This window comes from Lucilia cuprina, chromosome X, assembly GCF_022045245.1.
Source record: "Lucilia cuprina isolate Lc7/37 chromosome X, ASM2204524v1, whole genome shotgun sequence".
NCBI lineage: Eukaryota > Metazoa > Arthropoda > Insecta > Diptera > Calliphoridae > Lucilia > Lucilia cuprina.
In genome coordinates this window covers 9,036,350-9,056,663 of record NC_060949.1, presented here as the reverse complement: position 1 = coordinate 9,056,663, position 20,314 = coordinate 9,036,350, and the positions used below count along the sequence as shown (strand labels likewise).

Genomic DNA, 20,314 nt, shown 5'->3' with positions numbered 1-20,314 from the left:
TTTACGCAATTGCTTGAATTTCAATTAAATGTCACAACTTTGTCTCAGATTTATATTTTATAAAAAATAAAATAAAACCAGTCATATAAGCGACTACTTACATTTTTGAATGAAGTGATTTTTCAGAAAATAAACAAAGAACAGCTGTCATTGACGCTGTTTGATCTTACATTTGGTTTGCAAGGTCAAATAATTATTTTACCAAAATGACGTAAATTATTTGACTTTTGGTGTTCACATTGATGAAACAATGAGAAAATATTTACTTGCCAGCAAATCAATTTGTTTTATGAAAATCATCCGCATTGCTGTTTGTTAACATGAAATATTTTATGTTCAGATTCGACAAACAAAGTTTTTTTCAATCGTGTTATATATTAATATTATACACTTTTATTATAAAAATTTATTTTTAAACCTAATAAAAATAGTTAAAATTAAAACAAATTGCCAAATTGTTTTTTTCTTGCATGAAAATATACGATATACTGTGGCTGCAAAACATGTGTGTGTTTGAACCAAATTATTTTTGCACTGTTTGATAAAACAATACCATCAAATATTTATTCAAGTCTGAACATGAAATAAATATTGCATTTGTTTGACGCAACTTTATAAATATTTTATAACAAGTATTTGGACCAAATATTTTACAGGTCTGAACGTAGCTTAATACATCTAACCCATCTGACTTTGATCAAACAAATTCGAGTCAAAGCAAAAATAATTCTAATGAAGCTACTTATGTTCCAATAGAACTACCCACTAACTCTAAACAAGCCCAAAATCCACGGGTTCAAGCTAATGTCTCAGTAAATACTGAACATATTCTCCTTAGAACAGCGATAGTTCACATTGAACATTTGGGAAAATTGTTCACAGTAAAAGCCCTAATTGATCCTGGTTCTCAAAAAATATTCTTATCGGAACGTATCAGACAAAGACTACAACTTCCAATCCGAAAAACTCAAGTCGATGTTGTTGGTATTGGTGGTCAAATACAAACAGCAACAAAAGAATGCGATATTATTCTGGTCGCCAAGAAATTAAATATAAAATTTTCCATTAATGTCATTATTTTGCCAAAAGTTACACAGCATATTCCTTCAAGATCTTTTGAAGTTTCAAGGTCAGATTTCGAAGGTATCGAACTAGCAGACCCCACATTCAACCAATGCTCTCAAATTGACCTTATCCTTGGTAACGATTCAGAACGATATATAAACATCAATGGCATAAAGAAGAATGTTTATGGCCTTGCATCTTCATACAATACAATATTTGGTTGGGTCCTTAGTGGTCCCATTATTGGCAACCCTATACACTCGTTTACAACCACCATAGTTCCTTCTGAAACTTCCATTCTAAACGATCTTCTCGAAAATTCTGGGAACAGAAAGAGTTCTCCTAAACACTTGTCTAAAGAAGATCAGTATTGCGAACAATTCTATAAAGAAACCACAATCCGCCAAGTTGATGGAAGATATGTGGTGCGATTACCCTTTAAAAAATAATTCCCTAATTTTATATTTCTTGGTACATCCAATCTCTAGCCAAAAGTCCTAACCTCCAAGCTCAATATAATGCTGTTTTAGAAGAATATTTATCACTTCAACATATGGAAAAAAGTTCGTTCCATGAAATCTCCTCTGATAACAAATATTTCTCATTCTATTTACCACATCATGCGGTCGTTCGCCCTGAACACAAAACCACCAAAGTTAGGGTAGTTTTCAATGCGTCCAGAAAAACAAAATCAGGATATTCTTTAAATGACGTGTTATACACCTTTGCAACAAGACCTCATGAATGTGATTCTCAACTGGCGAAAATATCGTTATGTTTTCAGTGGCGATACACAGAAAATGTATCGTCAGATTTTAGTACACCTTGAGGACAGACCATTTCAACGTATTTTGTTTCAAAAAGAACACAATGCCCCTTTTATCGATTATCAACTTAAAACAGTAACATTCGGGTTGAATTGCGCTCCATTTTTGGCAATACGCACACTCCTTCAGCTAACCGAAGACTCTGAAAAACAATTTCCTAAAGCAGCCCTTATTTTACGCAATGAAACTTACGTTGACGATATATTATATTATCAAATACTCTGTAATATCCCTCCCGAGGATTTGTATGATTCAGATTTTCTTCGCTTTCATGAAGCAAGCACTGCCAAAACATTAGAAATAAAGTGGAATGCTCTTAGCGACACTTTTTCCTACTCATTCAATCCGATTCCTCAATCCTCCAATATCACAAAACGATTTATACTATCTGCAGTTGCCAAATTATTAAATCCAGTCGTAATGTTGGTTGTGCATTATGTGGATTATACTTCTACATTCAATGTGTTGGAATTACTGAAGATCAACATGACGCGTTTCATAAAAATAAAGTGGTATTTTCATATATATGTCGCCAATGTAAAAGTGACCATAAAGGAAACACACCAACGAATTCTAAAACATCGCATGATGATCTGAACTAGAGCCTACATAATTTAACAGCTGATCTTGAAAGGCAATTTGAAGGACAAAGCCGTACATTTGAACAACAAGTTTATACAATCATTGCTGCCCTTGATACAAAAATGGTTGAATTATACAATAATTTCCGTGAAGAACATAAAGAAATTATTGAAAACATAAAAAATGATATTACACATAATAACAATATGTTAAAACAAGTTGATACAGCTGCTTGCAAACGCATACTTAATCTAGAAATGCAGAACAATGTATTACAAAGAAGATTAAACAGATGTAATATTGTTATAAAAGGTTTATCTCAAAATATTAAAGATCTGAGAACTGTTTTTATTAAAATTGCATCGGAATGTAGTATGTCACTATCCAATGTTGATATACTGCACATCACATATTTCAGCAACTATAAAGCTGTAAAAAGCTGGTTAAATTTAATTCGGTTCAAAATCGAGGCCAAGTAATGATGAACTTTTCAAAAATTAAATTTATAAGACGTAAGGATGTTGAAGGTGGCAATTCTGAAGCAAAAATATTCCTCTGTGATCATTACACTCCGGCTGCTGCCAACCTTGTTGCTTTGGTTGTTAAACTTCGAGAAAAGAAGTGTATTCTAAATTATAAATTTATCAACACCGATATTCCTAAGGATAAAGTTACCAAATAATGTAAGGAAAATTGTTATATATATATATATATATATATATATATATATATATATATTATATATATATATTATATATAATATATATATATATTATATTATATATTATATATATATATATATATATATATATATATATATATATATATATATATATATATATATATATATATATATATATATTTATATATATATATTATATTATATATATATATATATATTTTTTTTTCATATTTGTAGGAAAAAGTTAATTAAAAAGAAAATTATAAAATTTAAAATTTTTAATGCTGATAAACCTAAAGTTCTAATTTTCCATAAAGATAACACTGAAAAACTTATGAATTTTGAAGAATGTATGAAGTTTATGGAGAAATAGTGTTTATTATCATATACAAATTATTTAATCATATATTTATACCCTTTCATTTATTATGATCTTGTTTTTTAAAGGTCTACTTTCATTTTGATTCTGTAGGCGAAGATTTTTTTTTTATGGAAAAGAGTTATATACTTATTTTCTTATATTTATATCCTTTTACTTATTATGATCTAGTTATTTTTAAGGTTTACTTTCATAAATTTATCGATGTAATTTTTCCTTTTACGCTTTTATTAGGCAAGTTTTTGATAAATAAAAATACAAGTTATTTTTATGTTCATATCTTTTATTTATTATAATCACGTTATTTTAAAAGTTTAAAAGTTTACTTTAATTTTCGCATGCAATTTTTGATTTTGTAAGCCTTTAGACGATGATCTTTTAATGAATAGGGTTTAATTAATGATCTCTTCTCATATCTAAATTTATTTAGTAATACATATTTATGATCACTTGTTTTTACCTTAATTCAAATGAAATCCTTTATTTTCTTATTTCTAAAATGCTTTATATTTTTACGAATAATTGTTTACGGTTGGTTCCCCAGCCAGAAATTTGTACTTTTTATTGTTATCATTGATGTATGACAATAATATTGGTCAAACTGTTAGTGACAACTTTGCACTTAAAAATAAACTAAATGAATTAGAAAATTGTTTAAATTTCGGCCATATAAATTGTCGTAGTATTTGCCCAGCAAATGGGTCCAAATTAAGTGAATTACGTAAAATTTTAGATAATTGCTATTTGGATGTTGTTGGTATTTCAGAGACGTGATTAAAAACATATATTTCCAATAAGGCCGTTACTATTTCTGGATACAACTTTCACAGAAATGATCGACCAGTTAAAAGCGGTCGTGCTGGTGGAGTCGGTATTTATGTTTCAAGGAAAATTAAAAGTTGTGTGGTCTTTAAGGCAAAAGATTACAATGTATGTGAGTCTATCTTTATAGAAGTTGGATAAATCGTCGAAAGATAAGACAGCATTTACGGTTCCCGGCCGTCCTTTGTACCATTACAAGGTCATGCCTTTTGGGCTATGTAATGCGCCTCAGACGATGTCGAGGCTAATGGACAAAGTGATACCGGCGAATTTGCGAACCGAAGTGTTTGTCTATCTGGACGATTTATTGATCGTGTCAGCTACTTTTTCCAGACATATGGAGGTGTTGCGAGAAATTTCAAAACAAATTCGTTCTGCAGGACTGACAATAAATGTTGAAAAATCTAAATTTTGCGTACAGGAAGTCCGTTATCTTGGCCATTTAGTGGGTAATGGGGTAATTCAGACAGACCCGGAGAAAATATCGGCCATTGTTGAATTCCCGACACCGAGGTCTGTAAGGCAACTACGACGATTTTTAGGGATGTCCGGTTGGTATCGGAAGTTCATCAAGAATTACGCTGCGGTTACTTCACCTTTAACCGATTTGTTAAAGACCAGTAGGAAGTTTATGTGGAGCGAAGAAGCTCAGAAGTCCTTTGATGAATTGAAGAACATCTTGACAACTGCACCAGTGTTGCATAGTGCCGATTTCTCACAGCCATTTTTCATACACTGTGATGCTAGCCACACACAGGTTGAAACAAATATTCCTTATATTTATGTAAGGTTGTTTGGTATTGAAAATGGGCAATATCGGCTTTAACAGCCATAACTGTTTTAAAAGTGCGAGTATAGCAAAAAAAAAATCGACAGGAATAATTGACCTTTCCCCTCTTATATGGTCCCTTACTAAAAATTACTTTAACGTCTATTGTTGGCTTAAAAATACGAGATCAAAAATCTACTATATACCGAATTTTATGAGGATCGGTGCATAATTAACCCAAGCATTTGACTTACTGCATACGGTTAATGGTGGGTATATACGATTCGACATAGTCGAATATAACACTCTTACTTGTTTTTTGTTTGTGAATGATAAAAACCAAGATAAACTCTATTTATTATACTCTTTTTTATATATTTTAGCACGAAATAAAAACACTGAATACAGAAGAATTTAAATCAACAGCAAATTGGTTGCAAATGTTAACTCAATTGATTGAAGAAAACCAGGATAATGAAAGTGATTCTGCAAAGATATGCTTACATAAATGGATGCAAGAAAGAGATCAACTAAGGTAATTTAAAGTAAAATTTCTCATAAACAGATGAACTAGCTCCAAAGGATTTAGGGGTTTTCAAAATGTTCATGTTATTAACAGTTATGTATAAATTGAACGTAAAAATTTACATTTTATCAAGCTCCAAAAAAATACCAAAAATCGAAATTCCATGTAAATCTGTTAATAGTTTCCTGTAGAATATTAATATTTATATTTATTAATAATTATCCCTTACTAATGAATTAATAAGATTAAACAATATATCGAATACAATAAATATAAGCAAACAGATTTAACTAAATAGATCTTATTTTTAATTTTATTTTCAGAAACCTAACAAAAACCGTATTTAACGAACAATTTGGTAGTGTTTTTAGGACCTATCACAATCCAACATATTTTTCCCGGCGACTTTTTCGCTTTGCTGATATTTACATGAGCGATATAACGAATTTATTAAATTATTCAGTTTCCCATACCTTCTATCCTCGAAGAGGTGTTATGCCACACGAATATATATCATATTTCATGTAAGGACACAATCCTAAAAAAACAAACAACGGCTATTAAAGAATGGACAAACAAGTGCGAATAAAAAAGAATTAAAAGAATACAATGGAAATTATATCTCGAATGTTTTATTGTTAATTTTTATTGTTGTTATTATAATGTTTACATAATTAGCTAAATTGATTAAAGTGTTTTGTATTTATAAAGTTATTAATTGTACACAATAAAAAATTGGTAAAAAAAAACAAAAAAATCAATTGAAATATTCAATTTAGCTACAGAATACGAAAGCATATTATAAGTATAAAACGTTTTTAGCAAAAAAATATTATTTATTTAATTTTTAAAGTATTTATTTTTATTGTTGTGTAGAAATATTTTGTTGCAAACTTGATATTTGTAGTTATATTTATTAACTGGTACAAATTACATACACTATTTAACTATACATATGTAAGAGAATCAAAATAAATGTTATTTTATAAAATGTTTCAAGATTTGGAAATAATTTTTTACCATACTTATCAGGAAGGTTGCATATGAATTTATCATTCTGTCCCTAAATCAAAACTATTTTCAATTTCGGAGGGAAAGTCAGCAATATACATATATTTCAAAAATTATATATCTTGGAAACTGGTCCAATAGAGTTCTCAAATTTTACATGGACAACTTTGGCAATTTAGCATCCATGCAAATATTTTGGGTAATAAATTGGCAGACTATTAATGGGGGGTGACACATACCATATGAATTAAATACAATAAAATATTTTATCTAAGAAACTTATAGAACTAGATTCATATAATTTGCAAAACGGATTAAATTCGGAAAAATTTACGAGTTACATCTCCCATGTGTAAGTGGGTACATAGTTATAAACAAAAGCATAAAAACAACAAGAAGGATAAAGCAGTAATTAGTTGGTAATATAGTTTATATATGTTTGAGGATGGTAATATAGTTTGACGGTGGTAGTACAGTACAACGTTTAATATTTCTTTCTGCGTTAATACAGCTTATATTTGTTTGTGTGTATGTTATGTTTGACATGTGCGCAGAGATACAAGTAGATTCAAAACGCGGTTTGTACTACAAATGATAAATTTATTTGCTTTTGTTGTTTTTACTTACTTTGATGCAGGTATAATATGTAAAATTATAATAAGTAATATACAAAAATTAATTGAAATTTTATAAAATTAAATAACGTTCTAAAAATAAACAAGTAATATTTCTATATTCGGCTGTGCCGAATCTTATATACCCTTCACCAAGTATGTTTAAAAAAACAGTTTTTTATTTATTTTGTATCTCTGCACACATGTCACACATAACGTACCCACAAACAAATATAAACTTTAGCAGAAAGAAATATTAACCGTTGTATTGTAATACCACCGTCAAACTATATTACCACCCTCAAACAAATATGAGCTGTATTATCAACATATTACTGCTTTATCTCCTTGTTCTTGTTAACCCACTTACCTTCGTGAGAACAGAACAGCATCCAAACATACAAAAAAATACACAGCTGAATAAAACCAAATACATCTCTGATGAAATTTTTAGAGGTTGGGGACCTCTAAAAACTTATTTCAAGAGACAGACAGACGGACACGGCTTAATCAGCCGAATATAGAAATCTGACTTGTTATACCCTTCACCTTCGTGAGAAAGGTATTGTTTAAAATTGTATTTTAAACCAAAATGTATTTTATGATTTAAATTAAAGTTAACGTCATTTTTTAAATTTGTATTTGCTTTACATAAATTTACATTGAAATGTTAAAGTAACGATTAAAACTATTGTGAATTGTTAAAATCCATTTTCCAATTTCGAATGAAAAAAAAATTGAACTTAGTTTTCCTCAATATTGTACAAGAATAAGAAAAGCCACTCGTCAGGAAAACGCCCAACGGTGAGCATTAATAAACTCTGTATAATCTTGAACTGAATTAACCCAAATCTTTGTTTCACTTCTTTTAAATCTAACTCCTCTATAAGTTCTGCCGAAGATCAGAAATTATAGAGCTTGCGGAAAACAGGGAAGCTGGCTTAATCTAACTTAATCTGCTCTTACCTACAGTCCACTCTAATCCTTACCTAAGCTGGAACTCTAACCCCTAATTAAGCCAAGTCTACATGGTCCAATCGAACCATCAAGTCATTAACATCATTCCGTAAAGGTTAACATCGATCTTACAGCAAAAGATAAATAAATCATTAACATCGCTGGAAATTAAAGCTTCACAACAAAAAATGAGGTAAAGTAAAGTTCTCACTTTTACTTTTATATACTATACATTTAGTTTGAAAAGGGCAAGCAAAGACATACAGTCAAGTGTCAGTAAATCAATCAAAGTGTAAAGTAAACGTGTAAAAGAGAAAAACAAAAGCATATAAAAAGTAAAAAAATCATCAGAATCAGTAAAGAATAGTGAAAACCCATTTAGAGTTATCTAAAATTAAAAACAACAATAATATTCATAGTTCGGGATAATAATCAAATTACTCTAAAAGTTCCGTAAAGGAAGCCTTAAAAAATTATCAAAAATTACGTAAAAAATTATCAAAAATTTCGTAAAAAAAATTCTAAAATTCCGCAAAAAATATATAAATTTCCGTTAAAAACAGCCTAAAAAATAACCTAAAATAGAATAAAATCCGAGAAAATAGCCTTAAATTATCATGAAAAATAACCTAAAAGCTAAAAATTTGTGTGTCTCAAAAGAATATACATATATTAGAAAAAAAAGAATTTGTAATATAAAAGCCGTAAGAAAAAAATTGTGGAAAAAATACTTAAAGACTCCTGTTAAAATCATAGCAACAACAACATTGGTATTTGCTAGAACAATATCATCAAACGTTGCCAAATTTCAAGTTTAAATTTCATAATTCTAAAATTTTTACAGTCAAAATTACCGTTATTTTTTTGCTATACAGCTTGTTTTCTCTGTCTCGGTATTTTTTTAACAAGTGCTTATGTACTAAAATAAAGGAAGACGATAAGAAGAAAAGAGATCTAATACATATATTTGCATGTACCTATACGTGATAAAGGAAAAGAGAAACAAAACGAAACAAGCAAAGAGAAAAGTTTTTATAGTGGTGAATCTCCTTGTAAAGTATGTAATGAGGACCATAATTTAAGAATGTGTCGAAAATTTAAAACAGTTTGTAACAGCCAACAAAATATGTAATAATTGTGTCTCTCCGAATCATTTAAAGTCTAAATGTCCAAGTAAGAACACTTGTTTTATTTGCAAAATGAATCATCACACTTCGCTTCATATAATAAAACCTAACATTTTTCGAAATCAGTCTAATACATCTAACCCATCTGACTTTGATCAAACAATTTCGAGTCAAAGCAAAAATAATTCTAATGAAGCTACTTATGTTCCAGTAGAACTACCCACTTACTCTAAACAAGTCCAAAATCCACGGGTTCAAGCTAATGTCTCAGTAAATACTGAACATATTCTCCTTAGAACAGCGATAGTTCACATTGAACATTTGGGAAAATTGTTCACAGTAAAAGCCCTAATTGATACTGGTTCTCAAAAAACATTCTTATCGGAACGTATCAGACAAAGACTACAACTTCCAACCCAAAAAACTCAAGTCGATGTTGTCGGTATTGGTGGTCAAATACAAACAGCAACAAAAGAATGCGATATTATTCTGGTCGCCAAGAAATTAAATATAAAATTTTCCATTAATGCCATTATTTTGCCAAAAGTTACACAGCATATTCCTTCAAGATCTTTTGAAGTTTCATGGTCAGATTTCGAAGGTATCGAACTAGCAGACCCCACATTAACCAATGCTCTCAAATTGACCTTATCCTTGGTAACGATTCAGAACGATATATAAACATCGATGGCATAAAGAAGAATGTTTGTGACCCAACCAATACAATATTTGGTTGGGTCCTTAGTGGTCCCATTATTGGCAATCCTATACACTCGTTAACAACCACCATAGTTCCTTCTGAAACTTCCATTCTAAACGATCTTCTGCGAAAATTCCGGGAACAGGAAGAGTTGCCATCTCCTAAACACTTGTCTAAAGAAGATCAGTATTGCGAACAATTCTATAAAGAAACCACAATCCGCCAAGCTGATGGAAGATATGTGGAGCGATTACCCTTTAAAAAAGAATTCCCTAATTTTATTTTTCTTGGTGCATCCAGAATATTGGCTCTTGGCCAATATTCGCGCATAAAACAATCTCTAGCCAAAAGTCCTAACCTCCAAGCTCAATATAATGCTGTTTTAGAAGAATATTTATCACTTCAACATATGGAAAAAAGTTCGTTCCGTGAAATCTCCTCTGATAATAAATATTTCTCATTCTATTTACCACATCATGCGGTCGTTCGCCCTGAACACAAAACCACCAAAGTTTGGGTAGTTTTCAATGCGTCCAGAATAACAAAATCAGGATATTCTTTAAATGACGTGTTATACACCGGTCAAACTTTGCAACAAGACCTCATGAATGTGATTCTTAACTGGCGAAAATATCGTTATGTTTTCAGAGGCGATATACAGAAAATGTATCGTCAGATTTTAGTACACCTTGAGGACAGACCTTTTCAACGTATTTTGTTTCAAAAAGAACACAATGCCCCTTTTATCGATTATAAACTTAAAACAGTAACTCTGAAAAACAATTTCCTAAAGCAGCCCTTATTTTACGCAATGAAACTTACGTTGACGATATATTATCTGGTGGTCATTCAATAGAAGATGTATTAAAAGCTCAATCAGAACTAGTTCAAATGTTAAATTCTGCTGGATTTCCGTTAAAGAAAATCACGGCAAACGATTCTTAAATACTCTCTAATATCCCTCCCGAGGATTTGTATGATTCAGATTTTTTTCGCTTTCACGAAGCAAGCACTGCCAAAACATTAGGAATAAAGTGAAATGCTCTTAGCGACACTTTTTCCTACTTATTCAATCTGATTCCTCAATCCTCTAATATCACAAAACGATTTATACTATCTGCAGTTGCCAAATTATTTGATCCTGCAGGTTGGATAAATCCTATAGTTATCAGAGCAAAAATGCTTATGCAGCAGCTCTGGCTAGAAGGTCTAGGTTGGGATCAAAATGTCGGACCTGAATCCCTTGAAACCTGGAACAATCTCTTATGCGATCTTCCTCACATAGAAAATATTGAAATCCCAATATGGATCCAATATACACCATCTGACATCATACAAGTTCATGGTTTTTCTGATGCTTCTAAGCATGCATATTGCGCCACAGTATACATAAGATGCCAAACTCAAAAAATATCTCTTACTCAAATCTGTTGGTTGCAAAAAGCAAAGTACTTAGCGCCACTACAGACCGTTTGTTTACCTCGTCTCGAGCTTAACGGTGCTGTTTTATTGGCAAACCTGGTAATAATTTTCTCAATCTCAAAAAATATGAAATCATATTATGGACAGATTCGACAATTGTTCTAAATTGGTTGTCTAAACCTCCAGAGACTTGGGAAAAATACGAAGCAAACAGCATATCTCAGATTCATATATTAACACCAAAAGTAACATGGCGACATGTTCCTACTCATGATAATCCAGCCGATATGGGTACACGAGGCTGTAGACCTCAGGATTTAGTAAACAACTCCTTATTGTGGCACGGACCATCGTGGCTTACTAATCCCCCTTCAACGTGGCCAGCTAAAGTAGATATACAACCTTTACAGCACTCGTTGGCAACATTCACTAATCCTATTCGTAACAATGATATCTTAGAAAACTTTTCCTCATACCATCGAGCGTTGCGATTTTTATGTTACGTTTTTCGTTTTACGAAACGCATATCTAATACAAGTTATTCTACTGTTAATCTGACCCAAACCGAAGTAAATTCTATAAAAATTAAGCTCATTATTCTCGCTCAAAAATCTTTTCATGAATCAGATTATTTATGTTTGTTAAATTCCCAACAAATTCCAAATAAAAGTCATCTGAAAACACTAAATCCCTTTCTAGATTCCAATATCAAATCAAGAGAGTTAATGGCAGATTATCAGAATCATCACTTCCCTATAACGAACGTTACCCAATAATCTTACCTGGCAACTCACGGTTCTGCCATTTATATTTAACTTATTTACACATAACCCTGGCTCAGAATGCAACCAAATGTGTAGAATAACTCAAACTGAATTTTACATTACTCGTTTAAAATCTAGAGTTAAAAAAGTTATTCGTCATTGTAAGACGTGCGTTATATATAAACAAAGAAGTTGTGCTCAAATAATGGCTCCATTACCACCAGATAGGTGTAACCTCTCAGGGCCATTCCAAACTACCGGTATTGATTTTACCGGCCCGTTTGATCTCAAAACTTCCACGATACAAAATTCGCCATCTATTAAAGGATATGTTTCTGTTTTCGTTTGCTTTAGTACCAAAGCAATTCATTAAGAAGCTTGTACCGATTTATCTACAGCAGCATTCCGTAGGGCATTCTCTCGCTTTATTGAGAGGCGGGGGCTCCCTCACAGGATACACTCGGACAATGGTCGAAACTTTCTCGGTGCAAGTAGAGAATTAAACAGAGAATTCGCATCCTTTATAAAATCTGCTTCAGAAGATATTTCCCAAAAATATAGTACTCAGGGTTTTGAATGGATTTTCATTTCTCCACATGCTCCACACATAGGCGGCCTATGGGAGGCTGCAGTCAAGAGCTTTAAGTTTCATTTAAAGCGCATTGCTGAAGCACATAAGTTTAATTTCGAGGAATTCTCCACTATTCTTGCATACATAGAAGGCATATTGAACTCTCGCCCCATCTCTGCAATATCTGAAGATCCATCTGATTTAGCAGCTCTGACACCAGGGCCAATAATGGCTTTTCCAGAACCAGTACTCGAGAAAATATCTATTATCAACAGATGGGAAAAGCTAAAGGCTCTACACCATCAATTTTCTATACGATGGAAAGAGGACTATTTAAAAGCTGTACACAAAAGATACAAGTGGAGAAATTGAGCCTCAAACTTCAAGACGGGTGATCTTGTAGTAGTTATTTATGATTTATTGCCCCCCTCGGATTGGCGGCTAAGTCAAATAGTAAACACACATACAGGTTCTGATAACAATGTGGGAGTGGCTGAAGTACGAATTGCTACCGGTGTCATAACACGACCGATAGTCAAACTTTGCTACTTACCATTACTCAATGAAAATGATACTTAATAAACTAACACACTAATCTAATTTCTCATCCAACCATTAGCTCATACTCACATTTACTTAACCCTTCTAATAAATTTTTTACTCTTCACTTTTTTGGTTTTTTTCCTTTTCCTTTCACTTATCTAGGAGACAAAATCAACGCCAAAGGGACCCCGCCTGGTTTGCAAACGATATCATGCACTAAGATTCTGTCGCCGTTTTCTAAACATGACCATCCAAGAGAGAGAGGATCCGTATGGTTCGTCCCTACAACTACTGTGGCAACTGCTTGGCCAGAAGCCATAATTTAAGATCATGTTCGTCCTTAGCCACGTGCCGCAAATGTGACCATCTTTATCACACCCTTCTGCATCCTGCTCGTGGAAGGCAGAATGATGCTCGTGGGCAAATTAGTAGTCGGAAAACCCAAGCCTTGCGTTCCGACAATAGGTCTAATAATACCAGACGAACTAAGAACAAACAACGTACAATTCTTCTAAACACACCAGCTCTACCTAACCAACAAGTCATTTCGGAAGCTATCCGCTCCCTTGCACAAGTGCTTTGTGTCCAATCAAACAACAAGGTTGCACAAGTGCAAGGGGCCGGTATGTTTAAAATTGTATTTTAAACCAAAATGTATTTTCTGATTTAAATTAAAGTTAATGTCATTTTTTTAATTTGTATTTGCTTTACATAAATTTACATTGAAATGTTAAAGTAACGATTAAAACTATTGTGAATTGTTAAAATCAATTTTCCAATTTCGAATGAAAAAAAAATGAACTTAGTTTTCCTCAATATTGTACAAGAATAAGAAAAGCCACTCGTCAGGAAAACGCCAAACGGTGAGAGTTTATTAATAACTCTGTATAATCTTGAACTGAATTAACCCAAATCTTTGTTTCACTTCTTTTATATCTAACCTCAAATCTAAGTTCTGCCGAAGATCAGAAATTATAGAGCTTGCGGAAAACAGGGAAGCTGGCTTAATCTAACTTAATCTGCTCTTACCTACTCTCTCTCCACTCTAAACCTTACCTAAACTGGAACTCTAACCCCTAATTAAGCAAAGTCTACCCAGGATTCCACAGGTATATATAAGTTTGTCATTCCGTTTGTAATTTCTATAATATAATTTTCCGACCCTATAAAGTATATATATTCTGGATCCTTATAAATAGCGGAGTCGATTAAGCCATGTCCATGGTATAACAAGAACAAGGAGATAAAGCAGTAATATGTTAGTAATACAGCTCATATATGTTTGAGGGTGGTAAGTTTGACGGTGGTTTTACACTACAACGGTTAAAATTTCTTTCTGCTACAGTTTATATTTGTTTTTGTGTATGTTATGTGTGGAATGTGTGCAGAGATACAAAATAAATAAAAACTGTTTATTTAAACATACTTGCTGAAGGGTATATAAGATTCGGCACAGCCGAATATAGAAATATTACTTGTTATACCCTTCACCTTCGAGAGAAGGGTATATATAAGTTTGTCATTCCGTTTGTAATTTCTATAATATAATTTTCCGACCCTATAAAGTATATATATTCTGGATCCTTATAGATAGCGGAGTCGATTAAGCCATGTCCGTCTGTCTGTCTTTCCGTCTGTTGAAATCAGTTTTTAGAGGACCCCAGATATCGGCGAGATCCGAATCTTCAATAATTCCATTAGACATGCTTTTGAGAAGATCGCTATTTAAAATCAGCAAAATCGGTCGGTAAATAACGGAGATATGTGCAAAAATCCGAGACAACCTCTGAAAATTTCATCAAAAAATTGTTATAAAAGCAACAACAACACCGTATATAGAAAAAGATGTACACGTGTGTGTGTAGATGTATTTGGTTTTATTCAGCTGTGTATTTTCTACTAAAATACACAGCAAAAAAATATGATTTGCATTTTTTGTTAAAATAAAATAATTTTCCCTTTTGTTTTGCAAATATATTTTTTAATGAATAGAAAAAAGTATTTAAAACGTTTTCAATTATATGAGAGTAGATTGTGAGTTATTGTACAATAATTTTTATGCGAATAATGTAAGTTTGAAATTTAAAACTAACACAATTTTTTTCCAAGTGCTTTTGAAAACAATTTTTTTTTACGATAAACAAAAACAAAATCTACGTCTCGTCAATGTTTGCCAGCAATGAATACGAAAGTGTTGTTGTTTTACTCTTGCTTGTATACTGTTAAGAACAACAACAACGTATTGCTATTGTTTAGCGCATATAAGTGTATAGAAAACACACTGTCTATAGCTAAGCGCATTTACAAAAACAAAAGAGTACCAAGCGCATAGGGCTTGGGCACCCTTGGTTTGGATGCTGTTGGCGTCATTGCGTAGTTATTTTTGATTTTCTGTGTTTTTCGTTATGTATGTTTAGATATCTGTTGGTTTAGATGCCTTGTGTATTTTGTGTTTTATTTCGTTTAGCGTTGTTGTTGTTCTTTTTGTTTAGCTTTTGATGTAATAATAATGTAGTCGGGAAAAAATTTAAAATTTATAAAAGATGTTTAAAATACACTATGGTGAAGGGTATATAAGATTCGGCACAGCCGAATATAGCACTCTTACTTGTTTTTGTTTTTCTGTTTTTTTCGTTATGTATGTTTAGATGTCTGTTAGTTTAGATGCCTTGTGTATTTTGTGTTTTATTTCGTTTAGCGTTGTTGCTGTTCTTTTTGTTTAGCTTTTGATGTAATAATGTAGTCGGGAAAAAATTTAAAATTTATAAAAGATGTTTAAAATACACTATGGTGAAGGGTATATAAGATTCGGCACAGCCGAATATAGCACTCTTACTTGTTTAAGAATAAAAATATATACTAAATTTTAGCGAGTAAGAAATAAATATATCATTAATGTATTATTTTGGAAATTAAATGAAATATAGTGTTATTAAATGAAATTTTAATAAAACTTTAAGAAAAATTGCATTATTTAATAACTAAATAAATAATTTTTTTGATTATTATGTATATAAATTCGATTGGGGTAGCGAGGCACACAAGGTATTAGCTAGTATGGATATAACTCTTTTACCGTTTCAAAAAAACTGAAATTGAGAAATTGAAACGGCTGTTAAAAAAAGCTATTTTTTTACCATAACTGAAAACAAGTTTGAGTTTTTATAAGGACAAAAACTAATATTTGAGTTATTATAGTTATATTATAAGTAACAAAATGTTTTTTTTAGAATATATGCCAAAAAAGAAAATTTTTTTACATTTCGAATTCTTGTGCTGTGTGACGCGTTAATGGCCTGGGAAATTTGCTATAACTTTTAAAGTTTTCGAGCAATTAGTAAAAGCCCCTACATGAAATATACAATAAAATTAAAATCGTATATCTCTATTAGAGCTAGAATCTTTAAATTTTACATAAAGTATTTTTATATTCTTGTGAACCTTTAGAGAATAACAACACAATATTCGTAAATCTTTGAAACTGTTAGATTATCCGTAGATAGATTGATAAAAATTGGCGAACTTTAGCATTTTTTATATGTAAATCTGGGAAACTATTGTACGCTGAAAAAAATAATATTGTAAACTGAAAATATACAAGAAAAATGTTGTACATTGCACTAAATGCTTCGTGGTTTCGCATCACGAAATTCTTTCGTAATATATACGAAATTGTATAAAATATTTTAGTAAAATGCAAAATAATTTTATATAATTCTAGAATTTTTTTCATTTTACGATTTTTTAAAGACATAAATATGTTAGTTTTTTTAAAATAATTATTGTAAATTTAGAAACAGATTGCAAAAATTTTCGTATACATTACGAAAAAAGTAGTTACGAAATTTTTATACCCTTCACATTCATAAGAAGGGTATTTATAAGTTTGTCATTCCGTTTGTAATTTCTATAATATAATTTTCCGACCCTATAAAGTATATATTTTCTGGATCCTTATAGATAGCGGAGTCGATTAAGCCATGTCCGTCTGTCTGTCTGTCTGTCTGTCTGTCTGTCTGTTGAAATCAGTTTTTAGATATCGGCGAGATCCGAATCTTCAATAATTTTGTTAAACATGCTTTCGAGAAGATCGTTATTTAAAATCAGCAAACAACCTCTGAAAATTTCATCAAAAAATGTCATATTTTTTTCATGCTTTGTTAAATAAGCAACAACAACACTGTATATTGGATAAAGATGTGTGACACGTATGTGTAGATGTATTTGGTTTTATTCAGCTGTGTATTTTGTTTTGTATGTTTGGATGCTGTTGGCTTCATTGAGTTGTGTATTTTGTTTTTGTATTGTTTTTGTGAATTCTGTTCGTATATTTGGTTGTAGGTTGGTTTTATTTCGTTGTTTATTTTGTTTTTGTTTTTCTGTGTTTTTCGTTATGTATGTTTAGATGTCTGTTGGTTAAGATCCCTTGTGTATTTTGTTTTTTATTTCGTTTAGCGTAGTTGTCCATTTTGTTTAGCTTTTGCTGTAATAATACTGTAGTCGGGAAAACATTTAAAATTTATATAACTAAGATGTTTAAAAAACATTATGGTGATGGGTATATAAGATTCGGCACAGCCGAATATAGCACTCTTACTTGTTTTTCGTAAAGTTAAACATGGATTATATACAGTGTAGTTAGAATCTTCAAAATCGTTAAGTAGGTTTTTTGCTACCTTGAAAGTAATAAAAATATTATTACTTTCAAGGTAGCAAAGCACACTGGGTATAGTCAGTATCTACCCACTAAACAATTTTTGCCGAATTCGTACCGACAGTTTGCACAAGTTGCCGATTTTGTATCCGAATTCCGTCAGAATTCGTTACGAAAATCGTATGAAAGGTTGCTCGGAATTCGGAACTCTTTGTCTGAGGAAATTCGGAAAAAATGTGCAGAGTTTTCGGTCAGAATTCTTTACGAAATCTGATGTAAACTCTAGGGATATTCTGAAAGAATTTTTGACAAATCTGCTTCAAGTCGGACAAATGTCTGATACCATACCTGACATTCTTTCGACATTTCGTACGAAAGTCTGATCAAATATAAGAAAGTCTGATAAATGTCGGACAAAAGTTCGTACAAGAGTCTGATTAAATATAAGAATATTCGGATAAATGTCTAATAAAATGTCCGACGGTTCGTACAAGAGACTGATCGAGTATAAGAAAATGGCCTGACTATTCCGATCAACGTCTGATGAAAACTTTTTTCATATATATAATTTATTATGGTTTAATTTTATTAATTATACCCTTCACCTTCGTGAGAAGGGTATATATAAGTTTGTCATTCTGTTTGTAATTTCTATAATATAATTTTCCGACCCTATAAAGTATATATATTCTTGATCCTTATAGAAAGCGGAGTCGATTAAGCCATGTCCGTCCGTCTGTCTGTTGAAATCAGTTTTTAGAGGACCCCAGATATCGGCGAGATCCGAATCTTCAATAATTCTATTAGACATGCTTTCGAGAAGATCGCTATTTAAAATCAGAAAAATCGGTTGGTAAATAACGGAGATATGAGCAAAAATCCGAGACAACCTCTGAAAATTTCATCAAAAAATTGTTAAAAAAGCAACAAAAACTCTGTACATAGAAAAAGATGTACACGTGTGTGTAGATGTATTTGGTTTTATTCAGCTGTGTATTTTTTTGTATGTTTGGAATCCAAACATACAAAAAATACACAACAAAAAAATATGATTTGCATTTTTTGTTAAAATAAAATAATTTTCCCTTTTGTTTTGCAAATATATTTTTTAATGAATAGAAAAAAGTATTTAAAACGTTTTCAATTATATGAGAGTAGATTGTGAGTTATTGTACAATAATTTTTATGCGAATAATGTAAGTTTGAAATTTTAAACTAACACAAATTTTTTCCAAGTGCTTTTTAAAACAATTTTTTTTTACGTTAAACAAAAACAAAATCTACGTCTCGTCAATGTTTACCAGCAATGAATCAGAGTTCGAAGTCGACCGGCTTCGAGTCGGAACTTAGCCGCCGCCGAACTATATTTAGTTGCTTGAGCCGCCGCCGAAACATTCAGCTTAAATCGACTCAAATTTTTTTAATGTTTTTATTAACAAGACTGTAAGATCAATTATGTTTAAAATACACTATGCCGAATCTTATATACCATAAGATTCGGCACAACCGAATATAGCACTCTTACTTGATTTAATTATAATTTATAAGCTTCCATTATTCATGACTTATTAGGAATGCATAAATAAATAATAGAAACTTATAAATTATTTTTAAAATTAATTAAATTAAACAATAATACGTAAGTATTATATACGAAAATAAAGTTAATTGTATACATACATATATTCAAAATTATAAAATTTAACTCTAAAAAGTTATGTAATGTTTAACAAATTTTTGTGTATTAACAAAGTTTAAAGAAATTTAAACAATAATAATCACATATGCAGATGTTGTTTAATTGATTTCCAGTACAGTTGACAAATTTCAAAATATATACAGGTTTGTGCATGATTTTTATAAATAAAAACAAAATTTCCTTCAGATAATGTGCATAGTTGTCGCAAAGATTTCTTAAAAAAGAAATGAAAAGGGGAATAAAATGACTGAGCAAAAAATATCAGAAAATGTGCAGACTAGTCTTCTACATATATAAAGGAAATTTATATTATTCGTTTAATTGTCTGATGAAATTACAAAAACAATTCTCTTCATATTATGTGCTGATTTATCGGATATTATTCGAAAGCCATTTTATATTTTACTTCAGAAAATGTATATATAGGAATAAAAAAACAAATTGTCCTTCGCCAATGTGCAGATTAGTCTCATAATTGTCGTAACACTAAAATTCCCTTTCGACAATAAGCAGACAAGTCTGATGTTAATCTTTTAATACTTCAGAAAATGTGCAGATAAGTCTAACAAAACGTTTGCCTAAAATAGGTAATAGACTAAT

General features: G+C 31.1%; 2 protein-coding genes across 2 annotated transcripts in view; both read left to right on the top strand.

Moving 5' to 3' along the window:
• The window catches only part of LOC111675474 (5'-nucleotidase domain-containing protein 3), a 194,297-nt gene extending 187,650 nt beyond the window's left edge, over window positions 1–6,647 (top strand). The window contains exons 5-6 of the mRNA XM_023436242.2: window positions 5,510–5,661; window positions 5,976–6,647. Of these exons, the coding sequence (XP_023292010.2) occupies window positions 5,510–5,661; window positions 5,976–6,180 (357 nt within the window). The 3' untranslated portion in view covers window positions 6,181–6,647. The remainder of the gene's footprint in view (window positions 1–5,509; window positions 5,662–5,975) is intronic.
• Window positions 6,648–7,881: 1,234 nt separating this feature from the next.
• On the top strand, window positions 7,882–14,695 carry LOC124418634. The gene is made up of 2 exons (XM_046945413.1): window positions 7,882–8,081; window positions 8,168–14,695. The coding sequence occupies exon 2, from the start codon at window positions 9,946–9,948 to the stop codon at window positions 10,915–10,917; it is 972 nt and encodes a 323-aa protein (XP_046801369.1). The 5' UTR covers window positions 7,882–8,081; window positions 8,168–9,945; the 3' UTR covers window positions 10,918–14,695.
• Window positions 14,696–20,314: the final 5,619 nt, after the last annotated feature.

What these genes read in the sequence shown, in the direction of transcription:
- LOC124418634 (XM_046945413.1), top strand. Translation starts at nt 9,946, where the DNA reads ATGGTCAGATTTCGAAGGTATCGAACTAGCAGACCCCACATTAACCAA.